Source organism: Scomber scombrus, chromosome 7, assembly GCF_963691925.1.
Source record: "Scomber scombrus chromosome 7, fScoSco1.1, whole genome shotgun sequence".
Taxonomy (NCBI): domain Eukaryota; kingdom Metazoa; phylum Chordata; class Actinopteri; order Scombriformes; family Scombridae; genus Scomber; species Scomber scombrus.
In genome coordinates this window covers 21,245,094-21,270,300 of record NC_084976.1, presented here as the reverse complement: position 1 = coordinate 21,270,300, position 25,207 = coordinate 21,245,094, and the positions used below count along the sequence as shown (strand labels likewise).

The 25,207-nt window shown below is 39.0% G+C and overlaps 1 protein-coding gene across 1 annotated transcript in view; it reads right to left on the bottom strand.

Moving 5' to 3' along the window:
- tmem145 (transmembrane protein 145) overlaps positions 1-24,118 on the bottom strand; it is a 36,552-nt gene extending 12,434 nt beyond the window's left edge. Inside the window, exons 1-7 of the mRNA XM_062423059.1 lie at positions 24,008-24,118; positions 12,849-12,923; positions 12,205-12,282; positions 10,250-10,336; positions 7,553-7,654; positions 1,071-1,155; positions 553-624 (exon numbers count right to left, since the gene is read on the bottom strand). Of these exons, the coding sequence (XP_062279043.1) occupies positions 553-624; positions 1,071-1,155; positions 7,553-7,654; positions 10,250-10,336; positions 12,205-12,282; positions 12,849-12,923; positions 24,008-24,118 (610 nt within the window). The remainder of the gene's footprint in view (positions 1-552; positions 625-1,070; positions 1,156-7,552; positions 7,655-10,249; positions 10,337-12,204; positions 12,283-12,848; positions 12,924-24,007) is intronic.
- Between the last annotated feature and the right edge of the window lie 1,089 nt (positions 24,119-25,207).

Here is a 25,207-nt window from a genome sequence, read left to right as displayed (position 1 = left end):
AAACGCCAGGGAACCACTGCACAAAAGTTTAATGAGAAATATGTTTTTAGGTGAACCATCCCTTTCAAACATTTGGCAGAAGGAAGATACTGTATATGACTGCATGGAAAACCACCTTAATTTTGGGTAAGTCACTCCATGGAGCTCTCTTTCTCGGTTGCTCTGGGTTATTTGAGCTGTGACCTTCATTTGAAAAACTCGCTTCAGTGACCTAAGGGATACTGGTACCTTCTCCATTCAACCATCCACCTTTACATGAGAACCAAGTCTCGCTCTTGCCATCCTCTCACTTCTGCTTCTATGTTGTTCGTGCTCTGTTCTGACAAACTCCCGGCCCCGGCAGAAAATAGGCACATGCTCCACCTTTACTTACTCTGAGGAAACATGAGAACTTACTCCTATCCCATCAAGAAAACATGTAGATTTTATAATAGATCTGAAGAAAGGGGCACTTAATGACTGCAGTGAGCTTTGAAAGTCAGAAGAAATTGGCCTGCTCATGGAAGAAGAGGAAAAAAGAGTGATACTGAGAGTGGAAAAGACAGTACTTACAGGCAAAGTAGCAGGAGAGCAGGAACACCATGAAGAAGATGACCAGGAACGTGATGTCCGTCTCCAGGATTCCTGGGATGAGAGGGTGGAGAACGTGATGCAACGAGACGAGAAAAGAGAGAATAATTGATGAGGAAAATGATTGAAAAACAGAGTATGGTGGGAAAAGGAGACAAGAGGAGTCAATATGGTTCAGAGAATATTAAGGAAAAATACAGAAAGGCAGACATGTGATGAGGATATTGGATTAGTTAAGACAGAGAGTTACAGTACAGTAGAAGCAGTGGGAGAGAGAGAGAACATTGGAGATGTAGAAATAATTCATTTAGAAGCTACATGGACTTCTTCTTTTCATCTCTTCCTCTCAGTTCATCTATCATCATTAATTCATTCAGCCGTCCCTTCATTATTGTAATTTGTTCAGTTCAGTGTGCTTTATTGGCCGTGCTAAGTGGTGTTGGCTTGTGCCATCAGCAATTCATTCCATAATCTCTCTCTTTCTGTCTAATCAGTCTTACCAAACTCGTCTGCAGAGAAATGCTGCGTCCAGAAAGACTGGCCGTTGCTCAGTTTCATCTCATACTCCAGTTGCAAGCCCTCGCCCTGCCAGAGAAGAGAGAGGGAGAGACAGAGAGGTGGAAAGGGAGGAAGAGATAGAAAGGACACGGTGCAGGTGAGATTAAAAATGTATTCTCTTACATTGTGAAAGTCTTTGTGATCCGTACAAAAGCTGTACTAGAAAATTCTGCAGGTTAATGTCCCTCAATGGCAGGCAGCAGGAACTCTTTAGATCTTTCTGTAAAGATTATTTTATGACATTTAAATTTCTTTGTTATGAAGTGGACCATTTTAAAAGACAAAGGTTGTTAGCTGGACTCGGTTGTAAACTAGGACGTTATTATCAAACACTATTCAATATGACAAAAACAAATACAGCATCTCGGTATCTATATAAATATTGATGTAATGTGATATATCTTAAAAATGAGCACTGACACATTCATTGAATATTTACACACAAAAACTATTTCAGAAAGAAAATTATTCATAATTAGAACTGGGTTTCACTTGAAATTTTTTGATATTAGTGCCAATATGACATCCAAGTAAACCCCTATTGAAGCTATTTTAATCCCTGACTTAGAGAAATATAAAGAAGTAAAACAGGAGAAACCAAACAAGAACTTAATAAAAAATAAAAGATATTATAGAGTACCAGTCAAAAGTTTAAACTAAACCTAACCCTAACTTCCCATTCTCTTGAATAAAAAAAACTTTTGACTTGTACTGTATATTTATATATCACAAAAAAGCTCAGTATTGCAACTTTTAAGACTAACCCTAACCCAAAAATCTAAGCTACACCACCAAAAAAGGAAAATTCAAATCCTAGAGGACATCCAGTCTCATTTCACAATCTTAACACATCCTTTTGCTCTACCTTCAACATCGAGAAACCATGTCAACATATCAGTAAATTGTGTCTTAGATTGCTCGTTTTCTGCTGATCATGAGACGGTTTTGCTTTTCTAAGCACCCTGATCCATCACTTTGCACAGCAGATATTTTCCTCTGATGTCCAATCATCAAGCAAAAATGTCATATTAGTGAGCAGCATCTAAATTCACTGTATGGGCTTCTCTTCTGTGTTACAGCATCACCCGATTATGTCTAAATATATAATTACCAGCCAAAAGCAGCTTTAAGTTTAAATAACAGAGCCTGGATTTCTTCCAACCTTTCTTATTACAAGAGGAGAAAAATATCCAAATACTTTTAGTTTAACTGCTTGGTGTAATTTTGCCATAAAGTTAGTGGCTTTGTCTGATATGTTTTTATTATATTTTATTTTTGTATTATCATTATCATTATTATTAACATTAATAATACTTTTTTTTATGTCTTGCGTTTTCACTTTAGTTGATCTTATTTCTACATTAATGTTTGTTACATGCTTTTATGTCCTTTTCATGTGGAGCACTGGTGTATGTAATTTTGTTTGTTGTAAAGCATTTTGAACTGCAGTTTTTGTATGAAAGGTGCTATACAAATAAATATATTATTATTGCTATCAGTAGTAATAATAGTAGAAGTAGTAGCAGTACTATTCTTCCTCTTTTTCTAATTATTATTATTAAGATTTCAGACACTAACCAATGGTTGACATTTTGTGTCATCACCATCAGCTGCAGAGTCGCATGACGGTATTTTTCACACCCCTAATGTACAGAGCATTGCAATATGAGCAGAAAGTATTGGAAATTTTGAGAGCACTACATAGAGAATATAGTTACACACTCAGTATTTGGACACTCAAATAAAATGGCGGAGGGCCAACGTAGTGCACTATATAATAAATAGGGAATGATTTCGGACACAGCCAGTGAGTCTCACTGCTGGTCTGCAAGTGCCTTGAGATCCCACAGGTGTGTTGAGGAAGTTACTGGAAAAAGAAAACGAAATCTAGGCTGCTCTGCCTTCTGTGCTGCCAATGTGAGGATGACCCAGATGAACAGGAAGGATGGATCAAATCCATAGCCACAGTTTTCTCTGACTTAATGCAGAGTATTCTTGTTATGAATTATTCACTTATAATGTGACACACTTACCATCAATTATTTGTCAAGCTCATTACAATTATTTATCGTTCTGATATAACTGTTTGACATTGCAATGTTGTGAAAAACAGCGCAGACACAGAGACAGAAAAAAAATATGTGGCTGTGTAAAGATGCAGGAAACGAGGAATACCACTGAGAAAACTATCATACCTGTGTGGTAAACCACTGTTGGAATGTTGTTAACTTTTGACAGGCGCACAAATAGTGTAACGCTGAACTGAAATGGGGTAGGTGAAAAAAAAAAGAGGGACAAGGAGTTGAGAACAAGAGGCAAGGGACAGAGATGGGTTGACAAATCAGGGCACAGAGCTCATTTCACACACACACACACAAGTTCAAAGCCGATGGAGTTTGCGCTTGTTGCGATGGAGTGAAGGAAAAGAGATGAGGGAAAGAGAGGGAGAGAAAAAAAGACTTTGATTCCATTTGGCAGCTTGAAACTCCATCTCACTCCCTCTATCAAAAAGGGCAAGAAGCATGGAGCGTGCACTGCCACAAAATCAATACAGACACAAAGTGCAAGGAGACAGAGATAAAGAGAGTGATAGATGTAGAGATAGAGAAAGTTAAAAAAAAAACAGGTAGAAAGAAAGCCAGAATGAAGAAAAAAGAGCAATGCATAGAGGGAAAGAGAGATGGATGCAGGAGAGAAAGGATAGATGAGGGAAGAAGTAGCACTTTAAGGTAGGACTTTCTCTCTATGGGACAAACAGAGTCATTGGATGGTTTTAGGGGTTGGTTGTTGGTTTCAGGTGTAAAAGAAATTCACTTTTGACTTTTGATGGGGCTGAGGTCAGGACAGTCAAGGTCTTTTACATCCAACATAGAAAAACCTTTTTTTGTTTTGTTTTTAACGACCAGCAATTTATATATAAATATTGATCTTCAACACTAGCAGATGTCCCGGGAACTCACCCACAAAGTCCACGAGTCTGCAAGTACGGTGAAGTGCTGTGATTCACCTGCCTGTTCTATCTTTGTAGGTGATCGTTAGCTTATTTAAGTCCTGGCTGCAGCAGAGCTCATTCTCTGCCTCCTCTGATTGCTTGCTGTTGTTGCTGCTGCTGCTGCTTCATTATGCTGCTTCTGCTTCATGCTTGCAGCTTTCAGCTCTGTTTCTTCCTTCAGTTAGTCCTTTTGGTGCAACATGACATCAATAAATCTTCTAATATTGTCAGCCAAAGTATGTATATGAATAAACCCAACCTGGTTTGGATGAACCAATGATGCAACAACCAGTTTCAACCTTTAAGCCAAAATGGTGGCCAATATATCTGCATAGCATTTTATCAGGGAAATTGGTCTGTAACTTTGACAGACTGTTGGAGCCTAATTTTTGTGTCAGGGTTATGAGTGTCTGAGTCATAAATTAAACCATTTCTTTATGAGCCAGGCTTTGTGCATGGAAGGCACTGTCATGTTGAAACAGGAAATGGTCTTCCCCAAACTGTTCTATAAGGTTGGAACCCCACTGATGAATAAAACATCATTGTATATTGTAACATTAAGATCTGCAAAGTAATTGATAATGAATCATTAGTTTACAGCCCTTTGACATATAAATATTGTGCTGCACACATATACTAGTGGTACTGGACTTTCTGTTCACACTGTGAGCTACACGATCTTTGAATCAGCAGGTCTGTTCATTATCTATAAAGTTGCATTTCTCAAAAGACTTGCAACATTGTCAAATTATCTTGTTACTATTTCTTATTTGTTACATTAAAGCCACAAATGTTTCCCAAAAACGTGTCCATATCTAGTACACAAGGGTATGATAATGATCCTTCACTTGTAAATGACAGGTCTGCAAGTCTTCTGAGAAATTGGACTAAGCACCTGAACAGTTCTACACTGTTTATTCTATAAGAGATACACAGAGAATTTAGTGCCTGCGCCCATCAACAGCCAGTCCAATTTCAGCAAATCCTTGGTTTACTACAGAAGTTACATCAAAACAGTTTTGTAAAAGGCGATATCAGAAAAATATGTTTTATCTTCCTGTTTAAAACTTTGTAGCTGTACACTGTTACTAAGATGCAGGTATAGCTTGAATTTAGGAATTATAACAACTTTCAAACTGTAAATTTCCAAGTAAAATGCTTCATCAATGTTTCATCCACAAAAGACAAAAAAACACTCAAGCCTACTAATGTTATTGAACTTTGGTTATTCTGACATTTTACTTCATCCTGACTGCCAGAGGTCCTCCGCACTGTAATTTGTGATGACCCGAATTTTATTTATAATGAGTTATCTTTTTCCCCATGATGAAATATGGTTATTTGCAGCCTTGAGGTTTCCTGCTATAATTAATCAAGTTAAATTTCCTGAAAATGTTAAATAAAGATCAACCTCACATTTTACAACTTGGTTCAGTCGAGCAAATATCTGGGGATTGAGAGTAGACATCCTCTGGTTTTAAGAGCTTATGGGCTGATATAGATGTATACCCACTTCCGCACAGGTAAAGACTGTGATGGAAAGTACATAAAAGGAGAGCTGGATAAGTAAGAAACAAGAAAAAAGAGGGGAAAATACGTAGTAGCTGATAAAAGTGAGGGTGTATAGAGAAATGCATGGAATGAGTGAGAGGCAAAGAAAAAATGAAATCCATGAGATGGCAAGATGGAGAGAAGGGATGGCAGGAGATGAGGAAAAACATAATTAGAGACAGGCTGACGGAGAGCAGCAGGAGACTGAGAGGTACATAGATATGAAATGGCATGTAGCGTGTTGGAGCTTGGTGACAGAGTTGAAAGAGAGCGGGACGTAGCCAAAGATTGTGAGCGACAGAGGTAGGAAAGACAGAGAGGTGTGAAAGCTAAAAGAAAGCTAGAAGGCGAGCAGTGAGAGCTGAGGGGTGAAAATTGACTGCGGGGTGCGGCGTGCATATGTCTCCGGGACTGGAGACGAGCTTTTATTCTTGAGTCCAACAGCATTAGGCACTTTGTATATCAGTGGACGCTGGCATGACACTAAACCACACTCTGCAGGAAGCATCCGTTCTAATGATATCCCTCCTCAAACAGCACACTACACTGACAGTACAAAAACAAACCAACAAAAAAAATGCAATGACATACTCACACACACATATGCACACAGACTCGTTACCAGGAGTCTGGCACTGATGTAACCGAGACTATGACACTAATGTAACCAAGAGTATGGCAGTGATAGGCAGGCAGACAAGCATACAGTGATACACTTACAGAAGAATCTTACTTATTCACTGTTTCCTTCACCCATTTTCAAAAAATAAAAACACTGCACACGTTTAAAACCAACATGTACACACACACACAAGCGTACACACACACACACAAGCGCACACATTCCTGGGGTTCGTCCTTGACTGAAGCCCTCGCTGTAGGAGGATGTATCATCACTGAACAGAGCTATCATTATAAAAGCTCATGATTTCGTCATCGAGTGCCTAAGTCCAGACTAACATCAACAAACAACACACCAGCTTTGCTCTTTTTTTCGCATCACAACATTGGCACAATAATAAGTCCCACTAAACAATACGATGCTTAAAAGCCCCTGAAGCTAACTAATCAATAGGCTACAGAGGACCGCTTGTAAGGAATATTTAGCACAGTTTAAGCAGAGAGTCCCATATTAAGAATCTCTGGGCTCTGCTGCACAAAGAGCTGTGGCAAGGAGAGAGATAAGATACTTATGGTGTCCAGAGGCAATACAGACAGAGATGCACAGATACAGGATCTGCTGTAACATACAACAGCATGTTAATGGTCATATCATTTTATCTTTCTACTTATCTACCAATCTATAAGGATTGGGCATTTGGATAATTACTGTTAACCATGGGATTACATGTCCTTTCTTTTTTTGCCTATTTAGATAACTTCTAGAGTTTAAAAAGTAGCCTGGTGCAAAATGCTCAAATGGGAAAGCACACACAGGGACAAAAAATGATGCTCAAGTTGACTTAAAACATACAGGGAGCGAGAAAATAGCCCAACCCATTGAGCCACCCTAAGGGTGTGTGCTGGGTACATTGTCATGTTTGCTTTCCTATTTTAATACCTGATGTTGCTGCTTATACCTGAAACTTATTTTTTTTGCTTGGCTGCAAAAACTGATTTATATTGAGTGTGTAGGTAATCCCCTGAGGAGAGATGTTTCTTTATATTTGACGAGGACATTGATGACGTTTGTTTGTCTGTGGAGCGAAATATAGCGGTGCCCGAGAGCAGCAGAAAACAAACACAGTGACTACATGAGCGTGAGCCCGTCTGTATGTGCGAAAGTGGTGTCCGTCACCATGGCAACCACCTGGTAGTACAACCGCCCTTGTAGAGAGGAAAAGCCAGTGGAGTCAGGTGGGGTCAGAGGTCAGTGCTTACCCCACACTTGCTGAGAGCGATGTACCACCATCTCTCCCTCACCGAGCGGAAACTGCGGCCACCCACGCAGCTAAGAACTTCCTCGTTCCCATCTCCCTCCACCTGAGAGAGATAGAAGAAATGCAGGGAGTCAGGGAGGGAGGGGACGCGCAAGAGAGGATGCCGTTACCCAAAAAAGGCAGCGCATTTTACCTCAGAGACACGCTTAATTATCACAGGAGGGTGGGAGCTTGAGATATGAAGATACAAACATATTTCACACCCCGATATAGCTTGAAATGTGGCAACAAGATCCACTAACCGCCATAACAACAGAGTCACGCTAGCAATCACACTTCCTAATGTGATAAACAAACAGGTTGTGTTGCTTATTGAAAAGAGATAAAATTATTGTATTTAGAAAAGAGTGTTTAGGGATATCAATACTTTTAGGATTTACAGTTTGCGTTTGTCATCCTACACAGGAAGGGAAAATTAAACCAAATTAAACAGTCTTATATCTGAGTTGTGAACTCTCGAATACAGACGTCTCTATCTCTGCTGTAAAGGAATAAACAAATAAGACTTGGCGATAAATCAAGATTTTTATTCAACTACCAAGGGTTAGGGATGAGGAGGGAACAAATGAGCATATACACATATAGTGCAAATAGAATGAATGAATGAATGAACAATTGATATTGAGGATTATCAAGAATGAGTCAAAGCACAATGAGGGAAATAGTTCCAACTAAAGCCAATAAAAATAATCTCGACACTAGCTCTTTCCATCAACTCTCAGACAGAACGCAAGGAGGATAGTTTCCTACTGTTTCCTTAGTGATGGAGGCTGATGTTGAGGCAAAGAGTGAAGAGTGCCGAGCAGGGTGAGAGAGACTTGTTGATCTTCAGGTTGTCAAGGTGACAGCCAGATGAGAACTACTATAGGTTAAGTGAGGCGATCTTATTCAGCACTTCTTCAGGAGGAGTGAATTCAATGCTCAGATTAGCTTTGACCACATAGTAAAAACACAGCAGGTTTTCACGTTTTGATGCCTTCAATTGCAGGCTGCAGAGTTTGATGCTGGAGCTCTATCCAACAAAAAGGTTCTTGGAAAAAGTCTTGATGACAGCCTTTGCAGACTTGAAGGAAACAATTTGAAATAGTACATAAAATATAACTACATGATGAAAGTAGGAGATTACAAAAATAATGGACTTTGTAGTCTTTCTTCTTATTTGAGTTTCTTTCTGGTGCTTTCTGCTCTCAGCAAAAGTGAAAAAGACAATGCACAAAATGCTATGTATGGCCCATCATGGCTGGCAAGGCCGAGAGAAAAACAGAAGAAACCCAAAAAAAGTTGTAAAACTTTTTATAGTCTAGTAGGCATGCTTTGAAAGAAAGAGTATCCTTGGTGGTCTTTTGGAGAGAACACCTTGATTACTAATTCATTTCTTTGTGTGAAGAGAAAAACTGGTCCATAACTAAAACAGGAATAATACATTTAATTTCTATCACATCTAGGGAGAACATTGGAAGATTATGCGCTTGTAATTTGATACTTCGATACTCACTCATTTCTGTCATCAATGTTGACATATTACGGAAACCAGTGGAGAAAAACACTGAGAAATCACATTATACTGATATAGAATAAAATCAATAAACTTTCCTTTTCTGATTTGTAGATAAAACTATGTTGCAGCTGAACACATCTAAGGTCAACATGATCCTATCAATCAAACCACAGCCAAATAATGCACTGTGGTTAATATAAAATAAATCAATGCAATAATAGGGTGTTAAAAAGTTGTTTCTGAAATGGCTGCTAAGTGGCAGTGTGGTACCATATAAATTAACAGGGTTTTGAAACAGACACTGAACATTCCTATCCTTTCAGAAAAAAAGGGTTCTGAAACACAATAAAGGTTAACAAGTCAAGACAATTTAGATTGTGAATAAAAAGGACAGGAAGAGAGAGAAAAAGACTTGGAAAAGAATGTGGTCTTGTCTACAAATGTATGACCTTAGAGATAGTGTAAATGAGTAGGTTGGTGCATCCTGCCTGTATCGGAAAGAAGATTCGAGAAACTGTCAATTTCTTTTCGTGGTTGGTTGGAAAGGCTGCTTTTTTTTGTTTAGTTCTGTTCAATGTTTTTCCCGACGTCCTTCATGCCATGCGGCCAGAGGTCACTGCGTATGTGTGTGTGTTCCTGCATATGCTGCTGTCCTGGGTTCGTCCATTGCAGGTGTTACAGGGAAGAACAATCTCCAGGATCCTTTCTTAGCTGACTGAGATGCATCATCAACAGTGGAAATGTATGAAGCAGTAAAACGTTGCAGAAACACATTACTGGCCATTAGCTCTACCTCTCCCTCTCTTTGTGTCTTTGTTTTCCTCTTTTACATATCTCAGTGCCTTCTTTGCGTAACAAAAGAATATGTAATCAGAAAGATGAAAATAAGTTCAACTGTCTGGTGATGAAAAGGAATAATGTGAAACACATATGTTGCTCTACAGCAATGATAGAGGTCAATTTCAGCTACATAACAGCGTCGCTGCACTGGATGGTGTGGGATTCTGTGTTTTTTGCGTAGGGACAATGTGGCAGTAAGGATGCTTGCTGACACTGACAATGCCACTCAGTCGAAGTGTGTGCATGCATATAGTATGTGTGTGTGTGTGTGTATGTGTGTGTGTGTGTGTGTGTTCTTACCACACAGCCTGACCAGGTGTAGCGTGTGGTGAGGTTAATGACTTGGTTGTTCTCAGGCCTCAGCACCGCTTCCTTCTGGTAGCAGTTCTGAGGGGAGCAGACACAAATGAATCAAAATCAGAGCAATGTTGACGACATTCAAAACTGTCCTTATTAAATGTTTTGTTGTATGTAATTAACTTTCAGTCTCTTCACACTTTTTCACAAAATACTTTTCAATTAAGTTATAAAGACGTGCCTAAACATGCCGCATTCAGCTTTGGATTATACCCATGTAAAGTTTTACACATCTTTTATAATAACTGAGCAGCAAAAGCATAACACACCATTTTTCCAGGCCAGGAAATGCACTGTGTGTTTAATAAAAAGGTAATTGAAAAAGTGACTGCATTTCCTTCTGGTCTATTGAAGCTGCTGGAAGTGGAATTAAAATTGATATTTTTGCGTCTGGGTTGGATTTCTCCATGTGTGACTTCTGAATATACGTGAAAGATGGTAAGTCTAGCATGAAAGCTGTACTATTTGAATCTGTGAAACTGACACCAAAATCTATCTGAGAGCTGTGAAATGCTGTGATGTTTGTCGCTGCACTGGAAATATCTCAACACCATGTCATGTCTACACTATGCATTGCAAGATGTCAGAGAAGAGAATACACCGTCAAATGACCAGATGGGCCAAGAAATGCAAAGTATATGGTCCATATTACTCTTTTATCTTATAGCATGAGGAGAAACAGTTACATGAGATGCTGTGTGTTGATTGAAAAAAACAATGGGCTGGTTAAATATGGCTTCAAAATGGCTGCATGTAGAGGATCTGTCCATGACGAATTGTCACATTATACATTATTCATTGGTTGTGAAGGCAATTCAATGTTTATTTTATGGACTGCATCATGTTATATGTCACAGTACCAGCTGACATATACATATGAATGCACCACAGTTTAAATATAAATACTTGTTATTTCTATAGCTGAAAGACCAATATTACATGAATCCACCCTCTCTTAAAGACAATTCAGATTTAATGACTTTAAATTGCAATAACAACCAGATGTTACATTTACATTAACAGACTACGGACAGACAGTGGGTATAATAATCAGCTTGTGAACCCACCGAATGTACGTGTAAATGTTTACAGCGTTACACACAGTGTTATGCTGTTACGTATTATTGAAAGTGACATATTTTCTATTGTTTTGGCTCTTCACTCCAGCAAATTGGATTTGAAGTAAAACAATGACTATGAAGCAAGCAAGAGCTGATTTTCACTTTCAAGGTTTGTCAGGGTAATCTTGGGTGAACAGTGTATGATTGCTGGGCCTTTTTTATACATCAAATCCCCCACCCCCACCCACTTATAATGACAGTGTTATAAGTCCTACACTGTTCAGCCAATATAGATACAAATACCCTTGCAAATACCCTCAAATTAAAGCTGATAGAAAGCACTTCACCTATTTAGTTACTCTTTTATTTAGGATCTCATGTGTTTTAGTAAAAAACAATGTGAGTGACATATTGTCACCATTCTGGATTTTACTGTAAATAGCAGTATTATCTTATAAAACTTTTCTCATGCTATCATTTTCTGTGGAGCCACTTCAGCTGAGGCACAACTCTCTGGTGTTTGACTTTGTGTTCACAAATATGGATTGTACAATCCTTGATCACTGCATGTATCATCAATCATACATCATTGCCTGTGAGTGAAAACCCTCTATTTCCAAAAAGCCAATTTTTCAGGAACTGAAAAAGACAGCTTTGTTTTATTCTGAGCAGCATGAGCTGGTTGTGATCCTTCAGTCAAAGTCAAAATATGAATGTTAACAAAGTTGAAATCACAGGTTTTTTTCATTAAGACAGTGACAATTAGTAAATGGAGCCATATTTCTCTTTAAATATGGCTTGTCAAAAGACAAGGTGCAGCTGGTGTCAGTATCTCACCTTTTCAGGCCTCTTGTACACAGCTGGCCACTGAGAACTGTCATCAAAGTACAGCAATATGTTCTGACAGCAGTGAGACTGCACAGGGGAGAGACAGGGAGACAGGGGGGGAAAAGAGAAAAAGATTAGGAGAAAGGCAGGGGTGGGATGTGCATAGATCAGAGAGGAGACAGTGAGATGGTTTGAGATTTATACGACAAAACCTGTTTCCAAAGTCTGCGGGCTAAAACAGTAAAGCAAAGCATGGGTAGAAGAAAAGAGAATGGAACAACAAAACAGATGCAGAAGGAAAAAGCAGAGGAGAGGGAAAAAAAGGAGGAGGAGAAGGAGGGGGATTGAAAAAAAGGATGAGGCGGGTATAGCAGGAACAACCGGAGGAAGAATGAGATAAGAGAGAAGAGAGCAATGGCATCGGTTTAAATGAGGTAAAAGGAAGGAAAGAGAAGAGAGAAACTGTTAAAAGGAAAAGAGTGTAATAGAGAAAGAATGATTAAAGAAGACATGTAAACCAGTTATGATGCCAAAGAAGAAAGTATGGGCAAGCTATGGCAATGTTGGGAAATTGAACAAAAACAATAAATGTAGAATAAAAGCATGTTGTAGACACACACGCCTCCAAACTTTACAACAGTAAGCCGTCCTACCTTTGGATAACGAAACCGGAAATCCAGACGTCCAAATTCAGTGAGAAAGCAGAAGCGAGTGAGAAAAACCCAGTCCTGTCAAAAAAGAGAAGAAATAGGTGGAAAAAATTTCATAAATAGCAAACTATTGTAAGAGGAGGTTTATTTTTGTGAATAATTGTGTTAAAGAAAATATGATTTCTATGATGGTTAATGATTTGACAAATATATTCTTTATATTATTATTTAGATTGGGGAACTACTTCTTCCTATGTAGTTTGTATCCATAGGGTTTACCGTAGTTAGGTTGGGCGGAGTGATACGCCGCACACAAGAGTCTAGTTTCAAGTTTGTTACCGGCGACAAGGGTGCCACTTGTCTGTTTTCTTGAGCGGAGAATAAAAACATATCCAAGTTGCTCTGAAGAAGCTGTCCCCGTGCTGTTCTTACCCACGACCCCAACAATAGACTTTATTAAGGTGACGCTAACTTACACCCAGCGTTACACTATTAACCTGGATGGAAGACAGCAACAAGCCCAATAGTAAAACCATGCTAGCAACCCTGTGAGGCTTTATTTAGGTATGCTCAGCTAAATGCTGACATCACTGCTGACAGTGACAATTAGCACAAAAAAACACAGTACTTCTGATAATTGTCATTCGTTTTTTAAGGTACGCATTTGGTCATAAAGTAAAGTATTAGAACAAATGAAATTTTGAAGACGGTACTAGAAAATGTAATGTCCGGGAGTCACCAAATTGATTTGCATATTTTCTGAGAATGTCCACCCCACCCTTATCCTAAATGCCTGTACCACATTTCATGGCAATCGATCCAATAGTTTCAAAATCTTTAACGCAAACAGTCCTGGTGGCACTAGAGAAAAGGGAAAACAGAATGAATGACTATAACATTCTGTAGACATTTTTCACTAGATAAACGAAAACTTTGACCAACTGGTGGCAAAGAGGAAAGCCAAGGAATCACTAATTCCATCAGGATTAATCCCCTGTGCACCATAAACATCTGTACCAAATAACATAACAAGTCCTTCAGTAGTTGTTGATATATTTTAGTATTGACCAAAGAGGTGGACTGACCAACTGACAAAGTATAGAGTAGTACAGTGTATGGAAGAGGTAAAAGGGTCTATAACAAAGACAAAAAAAAAATGTAGCAATAAAGGAGACAGAGAGAGAGAGAGGGGAGTGGGGATGAGGAAAATCAATGGGCAGAATTTCAGAAAAGGTATTGAAGAGGTGGAGGAATAGTAAAAAGGAGCTTTAGGTGGAAGAGAAAAAGAAGAAAAACTAGAAAGGAGGGAGGTAGTGCCAAAAGGGTAAACTTCCAGAGAGGGTAAACAGAAAGGGCATTAGGGAGCTGCTGAGCACATTAATAAGGAAGAGAAAGAGGAAGAGTGGAGAAGAATGAAAAAAAAACTATCCATTCTTAATATTATTCAGCTATAAGCTTGGCAGCATGATGCCAGATAATAGTGCTGATGATGTACTTCACTGGGCTTACATAAGGCACTGCAGCATCGGCATGGTGGATCAGTCTGTGGTGGTCTATATATATATAATATATTTTCTATACAGCTGTGAGCAGACACATTCTGTAGATATGGATCATAGTGCTGAACACAGCAGTAACATCAAATCACTTAGATACTGTTTACACACACTTTTCATCATCTGGAAGACTGGTGTGAGCCTGGTGTGAGCTGGCCAAACTGAGGCAGACAGAGTTCTGAACCAAAATGAGACATCAGGAAGTTTCGCAAAATTACTAAAACAAATGACAGAAGTAGAACATTTTCTTTGGTGTCAGAGCGCAGGCCCATGCCCTCTAGAGAGTAACAACCCCAGATGACAAGACGCTCTGGCCCTCAGTTAGTGGGATGACCCTTCAACTGAGTGGTTAGCGCAGTCGTTTGTGGTCTGGAGGACTGGGGTTTGAGACCCAGTGTGGGAACCCACCTTCACTTCATTTAGACAGGTGACAGTAGAGAGACCAGGATGGAGTATTTACTGTGATAAATGCCTTATAGTCCCTAAGTTGATCCATAGTGGTATTTTCTTAATTTATTATCAGTAACTGCAGTGCTTAGTTTAATAAATGATGGCAACTGAAAAACCAAAGGATCTACATTTTTCAGCTATTAATCAATAACTCTGGGTTAGAGCTGTGTGATGATTACTAAGTGAGATATCATAGTATCTTTGACACGCTAGTAGGGCAGGAGATTTTTCAACACTGTGCCAATACAAAATATGAGTTTTGGAAATAATACCAATACAATATTTACACCTTAGTTTTAAGAACAAACGTGGGGTTGTCCATTTAGAAAATGTTCCCATACTTGTCAATGCATCAGTGTTTTAATGTCTTTACAAAAGCGAAACACACGAAAACTTTGCCTACATAAAATATAGTCTAAAATTATTCTTATTTAAATTTAAAAAAATGTTTGTTGTCATATACCTGAATGTGCCCAACCCACATGATTGATTTATAAAACACTACTTTCTCTGCTCTTTCCTTTTCATTAGATTCTGACCAAGTAGCTCATTCAATGAAAACTTTGAGTGATTGACACTAGAGCTGAAACAGTAGTGGATAAATCAATCAGTCACCTGACCATAATCAATGTACATGTGGATTTTCTGCTTTTATTTGCTTTGAATGACAGCAAATTTTGTTTTTTTTAAGGAAAAATGTAGAATTTCTTAATATTCTGAATATTTCTGGTGTTTTTAATGTCTTTAATCCTCTTTGATAGTAACGCCATATGTTTGGGTTGTGGACTGTTGGTCTGGACAAAATGAGTCGTTTTTTTGGATCTTTGACTTTAGGAAACAGTGATCTGAACTTTTTTCTCCTTTTACTGACATTTAATGAAGAAGACAATCTTCATATAAGATTAGTCAATAATAAAAAATATTGATTGGTTGCAGTCCTAGATTTGGTATGTGACACCAATATGACAAAACATGCAGAACCATTCATTTATCATTTCACACAACAGTCAAAGTAGCTTTTAAGACCAGGAAAACATATAAAACCTGCAGAGGTGGGCGTTGATATAATAAAAATAATAATAATAACCCTAACCCAACCATTTATATACATTTCATGACATAAAAACTCCCAAATGGTCGACTCTACGTCAGCATTGCCACTGACTTCTCAGGGCTGATTTTAAGAAGCAAATGACAGGTTGAGCCACTTTCAACTCATGAAATGTTGATTTTTATAAATTTGCTGTCAATGTCAACATTAATACCAGTATTGATGTGTTCGATCACAGTGCAGTCATCTAATTTAGTTTACTGCTCACACTCAAAACACATTTAAGTTTGTAGTCCTTCTTTAATGTATCTCCACGTTCTGCTTCAGGCAATATTTACTTCCCCTTAAACTAAATATTAAAATAAGCAGATCCAAAACATGACCACAACTTGAGACACACTATATTCTGACTTGTCCAACCACACACAAGAATCACATTTCAAGTTGCACATTTCAGCATCCTCAAGGACTTGAGCAGTCTCCTTTTCCTTATTGAAACTGGCCTTAAGGTTAGCTGTTATGAATGCTTGATCTCCAACCAACCAACAAAACTCCCCATGCACCATTATCCTGTAATTACCTCTGCCCTGTATTCTTTCTACATAAACAAGCACAGTAATTTCTGTGCTGAGAAATAAAGTGCAACCAGAGCAGTGTAGCATGGCCGGCACTGCTGCCACCATATATCACAGCAAACAAAACCGCAGCCATATTTCAGTCCTGGCATGCCAGCCAGCTTCAGCCCCTGGAGCCTCTGGGATATAATTCACAGCCAACTCCAAAAGACACTGAAGCCCGAATCTAGCTCCCACCCCTGTGTGTTGTCCTGGGTGACGCGTTGGGCTGGAACCATGACAACCAGAGCAGCAGAAGGAAGCGCTGACCCAGAGAGAGGTCAGTAAGGCTCATGTTTGCATTTTGGCATTGGTTGCACTTTATTTGTAAAAAAAAAAAAAAAAGAAATTCAAATTCAATAAAGATCTTGACACTAAAAGAGAGGGTGGTCTGGTTGGGATGGAGGACGGTATAATTAAACTCACCACGGGCTAGGACTGTGAAAGGCCCCTTTTGTTGGACAAACACACACAAATACACACAGAATAACCCATGAGCATCTGTCATACACTCTTGCACCATGCATACCCACACTCATCCACACACCACTTCACACAAACACACCAAACGTAAGTCCTTCCCCCCCGGTTATTGTCATGGCAACCACAGCATGCCTTAGTGTGCAGCTGCCATAGAAACATCAAAAGCCCAAGCCAGTCATCCACAACACACACAAACACTTTTATTTTGTCTCACTCTCATATGTTCATCCTTCAAATTACCTGCTCAATAAACCAGCAGTAGAAAAACTCCAAATGGACTGACTTCAGAGTCGATAATTAGACTTCCTTCTTGCTTTATGAGCCAAGTGTTTTGAGCCATATATGAAACCACACACTCACACACACTGATGATGAAAAAATAAAAATAATTTCTGGAAAGGCTGCTGATTAATTGATATACAGAAAAAAATCAGTAACAAAAATACTAAATACTATATCTTATTACAGATATTATAAATCTCTTACTGGCCCTCTAGTTGACTCATGTCACAATGCTTGATAAATACCCATAAACAACCAACAACATGATTCTGAAAATCTCATTCCAAAACATTGGACATTAAAATGCTGTTATAAAGTCAGTAACAGCCTCCACTCTTCTAGGAAGGATTTACACAAGATTTAGGAACCTGGCTCAACAGGTTTACTTCCATTTCAGCCACAAGAGCATTAGTGAGGTCGGCACTGATGTTGGACGATAAGGCCTGGCTCGTAGTAGGCTTTCCAATTTATCCCGGAAAGTGTTTGATGGGGTTGAGGTCAAGGCTTTGTGCAGGACAGTGAAATATTTCCTAAACAAACTTTCTTTATGGACCAGGCTTTGTGTCAGGGGCATTGTCATGTTAAAACAGGAGAGCCTTCCATGAATTGCTGCCACGGTGTTGAAAGCACTATAGGCCCTTTTGACGTGTCTCGGTAAGGAAAGCACAGGTGTAAACAATAAAATTAATGATGGCTGAATTCCATTTAGCTGCTTCAGTTTCCAGGTCCTGGCACTGTGCATGCTGGCTCACTGTCACAGCTTACTAGGACACTTGAAAAGAAGCCATATTGTCAATGTTTTTTATTAATAATATAAAAATAATATTTTATTAATAATCAAAACGTCTGCTGTCATTGAAGCAACTGGAAAAAAACCATGAAAAATAGCCTCAAACAAACATACCAAACCATATGCAAAAATACATGGACAGAGGTGTCCTTATATTTTTGTCCATACAGTGTAAATACACTGATGTATATAAACTTTTTTGTCACATTTATAATTAATTGAGGTACATGTGATAATGTATCTATTGTAAGTACTTTATAATACAGTAAGATTTTTGGTGATAATACCAACGTGTGTCAATTGACAAAAACTTTAATAATCAATCATTCACATACTGTAATTTACTTAACATTTCCTGGTTGTAAATGCAATATTTATGGGTTTTGGACTGTTGGTTGGACAAAAAAACCCTTTTGAAGCCGTCACCCTGGACTGTATTTTCCAACATTTATCAATTAAACAATTCATTAACAAATATCAAGAGATAAATCAATTATGAAGCCTTACTTTGAGTTAAGTACACATTTCTACACAATAGACACTTGAGGCCGCTGGGTTTTGTTTTTGTTTGTTTGTTGGTAATTTTTTGATATGTTTCTGGCAAGTTAAACTTAAAAATAGCAGAGTCTAACAAGGCCAAAACGAAATCAACAAGCCTTACATAGCTGTTAGCACAATTCACCACCGGGGTAAAGCTATTCCACCAACATCAAGTCAGTGTAGCTCACTGTGTGTGTGTGTGTGTGTGTGTGTGTGTGTGTGTGTGTGTGTGTGTGTGTGTTTGTGTGTGTGTGTGTGCCTGTGGGGAGCAGGAAACAGACCGAGCCCTGGAGAGCAGCAACAGTGGATGAGGTGTCTACCTTAATCCCCTTTTAGTCTTCTTATTTCCCCATGGCCGCTGCATTGTGATGCAGAATCACTCCCGTACACCCTGTGTGTGTACGTACACCCCATTAATCAACTGCTATTCCTTGATGCAGTATCCGGTCAATTCAGCATCTCCCCGTCTCATTTTCTGTGTCTTTCCTTTCTTCTCTCTTCCTCCCTCACAGTTTCTTTCCTTTCATCTGTAGCTTTCTGTCTTTTTTCTCTTTCTCTGTTTGCTTGCTAAGCCTCATTAACAATTAATTACCAATCAGCTAGTCAAGTCACCCCTGGACCGCTGGGCTTCTCAATGATTCATTAGTCAGGGTTACACAATGCTGCAACGCATAAACACACTCACACACTGACAAACACACTCACGCATCAAGCTCTGTCCCTCTCTGTCTCTCTTGGTGTTTCACATGAGCACGCACACACACACACACACACACACACACACACACACACACACACAAACAAACATATGGACGCATGAAAACACTCCTTCCTATGCACATAGCACAGTCACAGAGCTTTTATCTTGTCACAATGTTCTCATTAAAAAGAGCTGCAGCGAAACTGATTGAGTGGTCGACTTGGAAATTCTCTACATACAGGGTTACCAAACTTAGATGTTAGTTCGAAGAAGTTCTCAGTGACTTTCAAAGTATTCTTTGGTGAAATTCAAAAATTCAGAACAGGCATATTTTAAGATAAGACATGACATTAATTAAAATAATACATCACACAGTAGGCTTCTTTACTTCATCATCCTATTAAGTCCTGATGAAATCCTTCATTTCCAAACTGATGCTATATCAACCCAACATCCATCAGTGTTTTCCTTCAGGATGAGAGATGTTGATTTTAGGATGGAGAAAAGCCCACAGAGTGAAGGCATTGAGGAATATGGCCACTACAGATTTAAATTAGAAAAAGAACTTTCAAGGGCATCTGTTCATTTTCATTAATTTTCAAAAGGCAAAAGTTTAAAGGCCTTTCTGGTCTAATCCACACATTTTCATTAACTGTGGAGATCCAAAGACCAAAGACATTTTAACCTGTCTGTAGCCACATTTTTACAGAATCAGCATCGCATATTGATTCTGTAAACCCATAGCTTTAATCCCTGAGAGAAATACTTCAGAAAGTTTAGAAAACACTAAAACTACAGCTGAATGATTCATCGTTCATTGTAATTTTTGATTCATTCACAAAATAGCAATTTGAAATACTGCAATTTTCAAATCCCAAGAGCAGCAATGTTGACAATGAGTTATATACTTAGAAGTGTCTTAACAAGCTGTAAAAACTAGCTATAAAGACAACTGTTGCCAGCAAATTTACTTGGCTGTTGCATAGTTAATAAACTGCATTAGGGGAGATATGACCCTAATATAATATCACAATGATTCAGGGTATTTCTGTGACAATATGACAAAATTCTCCTCATTGGATTTTTGTCTCTCCTTGTGCTTCTGCTTGAGGCAAGATGACAAGACAATTTTGTTTCTTTGCCCCCCTTTGTTGTTACAGTCTTCTTCCCCTATTTACAGATTACTGTGGTTTGTTATACATCTGATCTTTTGTATTAAAGCACTTCCACACAACTGAAGTCGCTCCTCTTTTTAGAACTAACTCCTCCACTGTGGAGCCGGTAGCAATGTTACTTTCGTTTTCAGACATTGTTGCTGTGCATAACAGTGTGACGTCATTACATCAACAAGTTGCCAGTATCACTATAAGATTTTTTTTGGTCATATTATAAATTATACCCATATTATCATGAACAATATGATATGGCACGTCCCTACTCTGCATTCTGATGTCTTTTAAGTTTGGCTAAATGTGGGCTACTATGTGAGCTAATTGGTCAAGTTTTCCATTTAAAAAAACCCAACTAAGTTTACTTTTGAAAGTGACTTTTCTCTGACTGAAAAAAATAACTCAACCTCAACAATATTTATGTAGAACAAGACATATTTGTGATTATTATGCCTGGTACAAAATCAAATTTAATACAATGTAGAAATTAATCATGGAAAATTAGCTTAAATTGCAATCAGAAAAAACACAATTAGATATTTTATGTCACGTTGCACCTAATTATCAATTAATCTGATCTTATTTTCTTGATTAATCGTTTAGTCTCAGAGCCCAAAGTGACTTCTTATAATGTTCTGTTTTGTCCAATCAGCAGTCCAAAAATATATTCAGTTTACTATCATATATAACACCAAAAAAATTCCAATCATCACATTTGATAACATGCAACCAGCAAATAAAAATAAAATAAAGCAATTACTTGATTATCAAAGTAGTTTCTGATTAACTATATTTCGACTGACTAATCGATTAATCAACTAATTGTCGCTGCTCTAATTTTTATGAAGAACTGTAACAGCAACTATGTGCTGTATAAGTGTAACTGAGCAGCACCGTAGCTCAGCCTCAGTTTAGACTTTGTAAATGTTCAACATCAGCCTGCTGCAAAGTTATACAGTTATGTCGACACTGGGGACGCTTAAACCAGAGTGTGTGTGCTTTTATTGGCTATTGCAGGAAAGGAAAGTTTATTCTGTCCCCTGTTTTTTTTCCTGTTGTATTCAAAAACGGCAACCTTCTTCTGACCTTAAAGCCACAACTGGCCCTCTAAGGGACATTTTATCAGTGCCTCCACACACCATGAGCCACTTAGGCTAATTGTACACATCGACCAGCCCAAATAAAGCTGTTGACCAGTCTGCCGCATCAGTGCTGTGGATAACTTTGTTTATGTGTCTCTATTTCTCTGGTGATTTCACAGTTTCAACAGTCCATCCATCACAGGGTGGTTAAATTGTATTTGTCAATTTACAGCTCTGCCTTCTCCTCTCTAGACTCTGATGCAGCTTAAGCATCATGGGACTGATTTTTTTCATGTGTGCATGAGTTCTTTGGTTTATTCTGTGTGTGACTTAGTGGGTGACCTTGGGGCAGACATGCATGAACAAGACTGATGATGTGTTAAACTGTACACACACACTTACACAATATCAATATGTCAAGTCTGGTGTTGCCTAATGTCATTCAAAGTGCTCTGGTGTTTTTCTTAGGTTGTCAAATAATCCCTGACCAGTTCAGTAACTCAGGAGAAATGAGAGAAAACAGTCTTTAAGATTCAACAAAAATGTTGAAAAGCATGAAATAATCTAATCTTTAATTCATTTCTTCTTCCTAATTCGTCTCAGAAAGTATTTGGTTTTATTTCTTTATTTTTCAAAAGCCTCTTTTATTTGAGCCCTTACATAAAAAGGCAAGTCGACTAAAACTATATTCTTATTTACTGCAGAGGACAAGAAGAGTAGTCAGGAGTCACACACACATATTAACACTTGGAAGTTGCCTAGTGCAACCTATTGCCGGCCACTGAGCAGCTCCAGTGGAGCAGGTGGAGATCCACGCTGCTTTCAAGGGCATTTCAGCAGCAGTGATGGATGGATGAGTGCCTCTTGTTCAATTTATCCATTCCTGACCCCCATCATCATCCATAGGGATTCAATCTGGTGACTTCAATCTCTCAGTTCAGGCATTTTCAAATTTACTGTGGTGAGGTTTCAGGGTGTTTGAGCACAGAAAATCAGCAATTTTGAGTTAGAATTAAAGCTTGTTGGCTCAAGTGTCTGATAGATGGAGTTCTTTGTTTTTTGAGCCAAGTAATGTGATATGCATGTAAGGTGATACACTAGACTGCTCCTCGGTAGTGAAGTATTTCCATTTTTTGTTTGTTTTGGGTTTCTTTTTGCTGCCAAGTCACATTTTGGCAAGACATGAGAATCTGAGGTACATGAAACACTTGAGTGCACATGGCTGGTGCAAAACATCCTCAGTTTATCAAGGGAAATGATTTTTTTCTGAAAATGCATGCTGTCTTCATTCTAACAACACCTTCCTTCAGTGATCTGAGCTGCCCAGTGCAACCCCATAGCCCTCTGTCGGTCACCGAGCAGCTCCACTGGAGAGTATGCTTTCTTACACTTTCCATTTTGGACTACATGTTTGATAAACATTGATTTTTTTCATGGATGAGCAGAAAACCCAGGCACACCTGACCCCACTCTGCAACACTGAAGCATTCAGGGTCAAATCATCTCAGTGAGATTAATACTTTGACTTCCAAAGCTCAGCTTCTGCAGAAACTCCAACAGAATTACAATGATACTCTGCATTTAATCAAACAATAAAATAATGTGATTTTTATGATTATTTGACCCTGTTTTTTATATCAGGGTTTCTTAGTCTGCATCAACTCACAACAAGATGGAAGACATCCCCACTGCACAACTCATTTATGCCAAACTTGATCCACACACTCGTGAGAATACAAAGCAGAGAGATGAGGAGCATCAGCAGGTGGTAGCCTCCAGAATTAAAACGGTCCCGACCTATATGCCCGCTGCACATTTAACATTGTAACTCAACACATCTTGTCAGGGCAGCGATGATGTCGATGCTTATCTCACTGAAAACAGACCCTAATTTCTGATGAGCTCCTGTTTCTCAAAGCTCACCACAAACCCACCGCTGCGCGCCACAAGCCATATGACGCACACCTGTAACCGGTCCCCTCATCAAAAACAAAAATATCACTGCTGATTTACATGCAAACATGCAAAGAAAGCCACATTCTGTGGAGCTGTATCCCGCTTTAAGATGAGTAATCACAATTGGAGGTAACGATTGGTAACCGCGGACTGGTGGGGTGCCGCTTATTGGGGCTACAGTGATGCCAAAGACTATCATAATGAGGGTAAAATATACGCCACAGATGACACGCACGCAGATGGCGCGCAAATACTGGCAGAATAGAGATGAGTGTGTTTCATATGGTGGCAATAAACCACCATGTAAACATCTGATGCAACTTAACGGTGAATTGGTCGCAGCCTTCTCCTCCATCCGCGGAACAGTCCACCACAGAGACCTGCGGGCTGATACGCAGTCGAGTCCCTTTCCCCACTCCTATCAGCCTGTGGCGGTGTCATTGTCGCAAGTGGCAACAAATGAAAGAGGTAAGGGAAAACGGCGCTCACCTCTTGGGTGTTGACGATGCCTTTGACGTATTTCCCGAAGACTGAGTCCACGCAGAGGACGCTGGACAGCACGGCCAGGCACAAGAGTCTCTCCCCGACCCTCACCTCCATCTTTCTCTCTCCCCTTCTGTCGCTCGTCTGCTCTACGGGCTCCCTGAAGCCTGTCTCTGCGCGGGAGCGCGCAACGTGGAAAGGAAGGCTCGAGCATAGGGCGAGAGAGAGAGAGAGAGAGAGAGAGAGAGAGAGAGAGAGAGAGAGAGAGAGAGGACCGGGCGCGTTCACGTTGGTCCCTTTCGATGCATGTGGTCCCCCTTGAGCAGCTGAAGCTGGATGCTGCTGTGTGTGTTTTTGTGTGTGTGTGTGTGTGTGTGTGTGTGTCTGTTGGTGGGGTAAAGGGGGGTGCAGAGTGCGCGCTCCCGGTTCCGCTCGTGCTTTGAGAATGCGACACGTCCGCACATTAAAAATGCCATCGGTGATTGCAATCATGTTTTCACCAGAGGTCACACACCTCTAATGAAGTAGCAATGTCACAGATGATGCCCGGCCCCCTGGTGCAAATTATTATATCACCAATTAGCAGGACATACATCAACAGGCACATGATATAACTGGCTGTATTACTCCTTGAAACATGTTAATGTTAACGTCTGCAATCCTGTTTCCATGTAGGCTAGTGAGAAATATCATATCAATAAAAATAGTCTATTACCATAAGGATTAATAATATATTACAAACCATTCAAAATTTTAGCTGGTTAAAAATACAAGAGTAGGTCTATCAGCAACAGTATCAAAACCTATTATGTATTAAGTATTATTAAGTAAACTGATTAATGACTAACTTTGTAGCTGATCAAGGTAGAGCTATATTTGCTTATTTTTTTTATGGTGTTGGGCAATTTAATCTATACAAAAGCGTAATTTCATCAATTCATTAGACATTTTAGATATCAAATTTAATCAGCAAAGTAACAACTACAACTGTAAATATAGAGAGTAGCATCCAATGAAACTCAAATCTGTACTTACAATACTTTTTTCCTGTCCAGCACTGAGCGGAGAAATAAAGATTGATGAAATATGTCCGAGACGTCTAAGCATTGTGTGTTTTTAGACACTTAATATGTTTAACAAAAGGTCAACTTTGTTACTTAACTTTTCCAAAGTCCTGGCTGAATCCAGATATTTGTGAAATTCAGT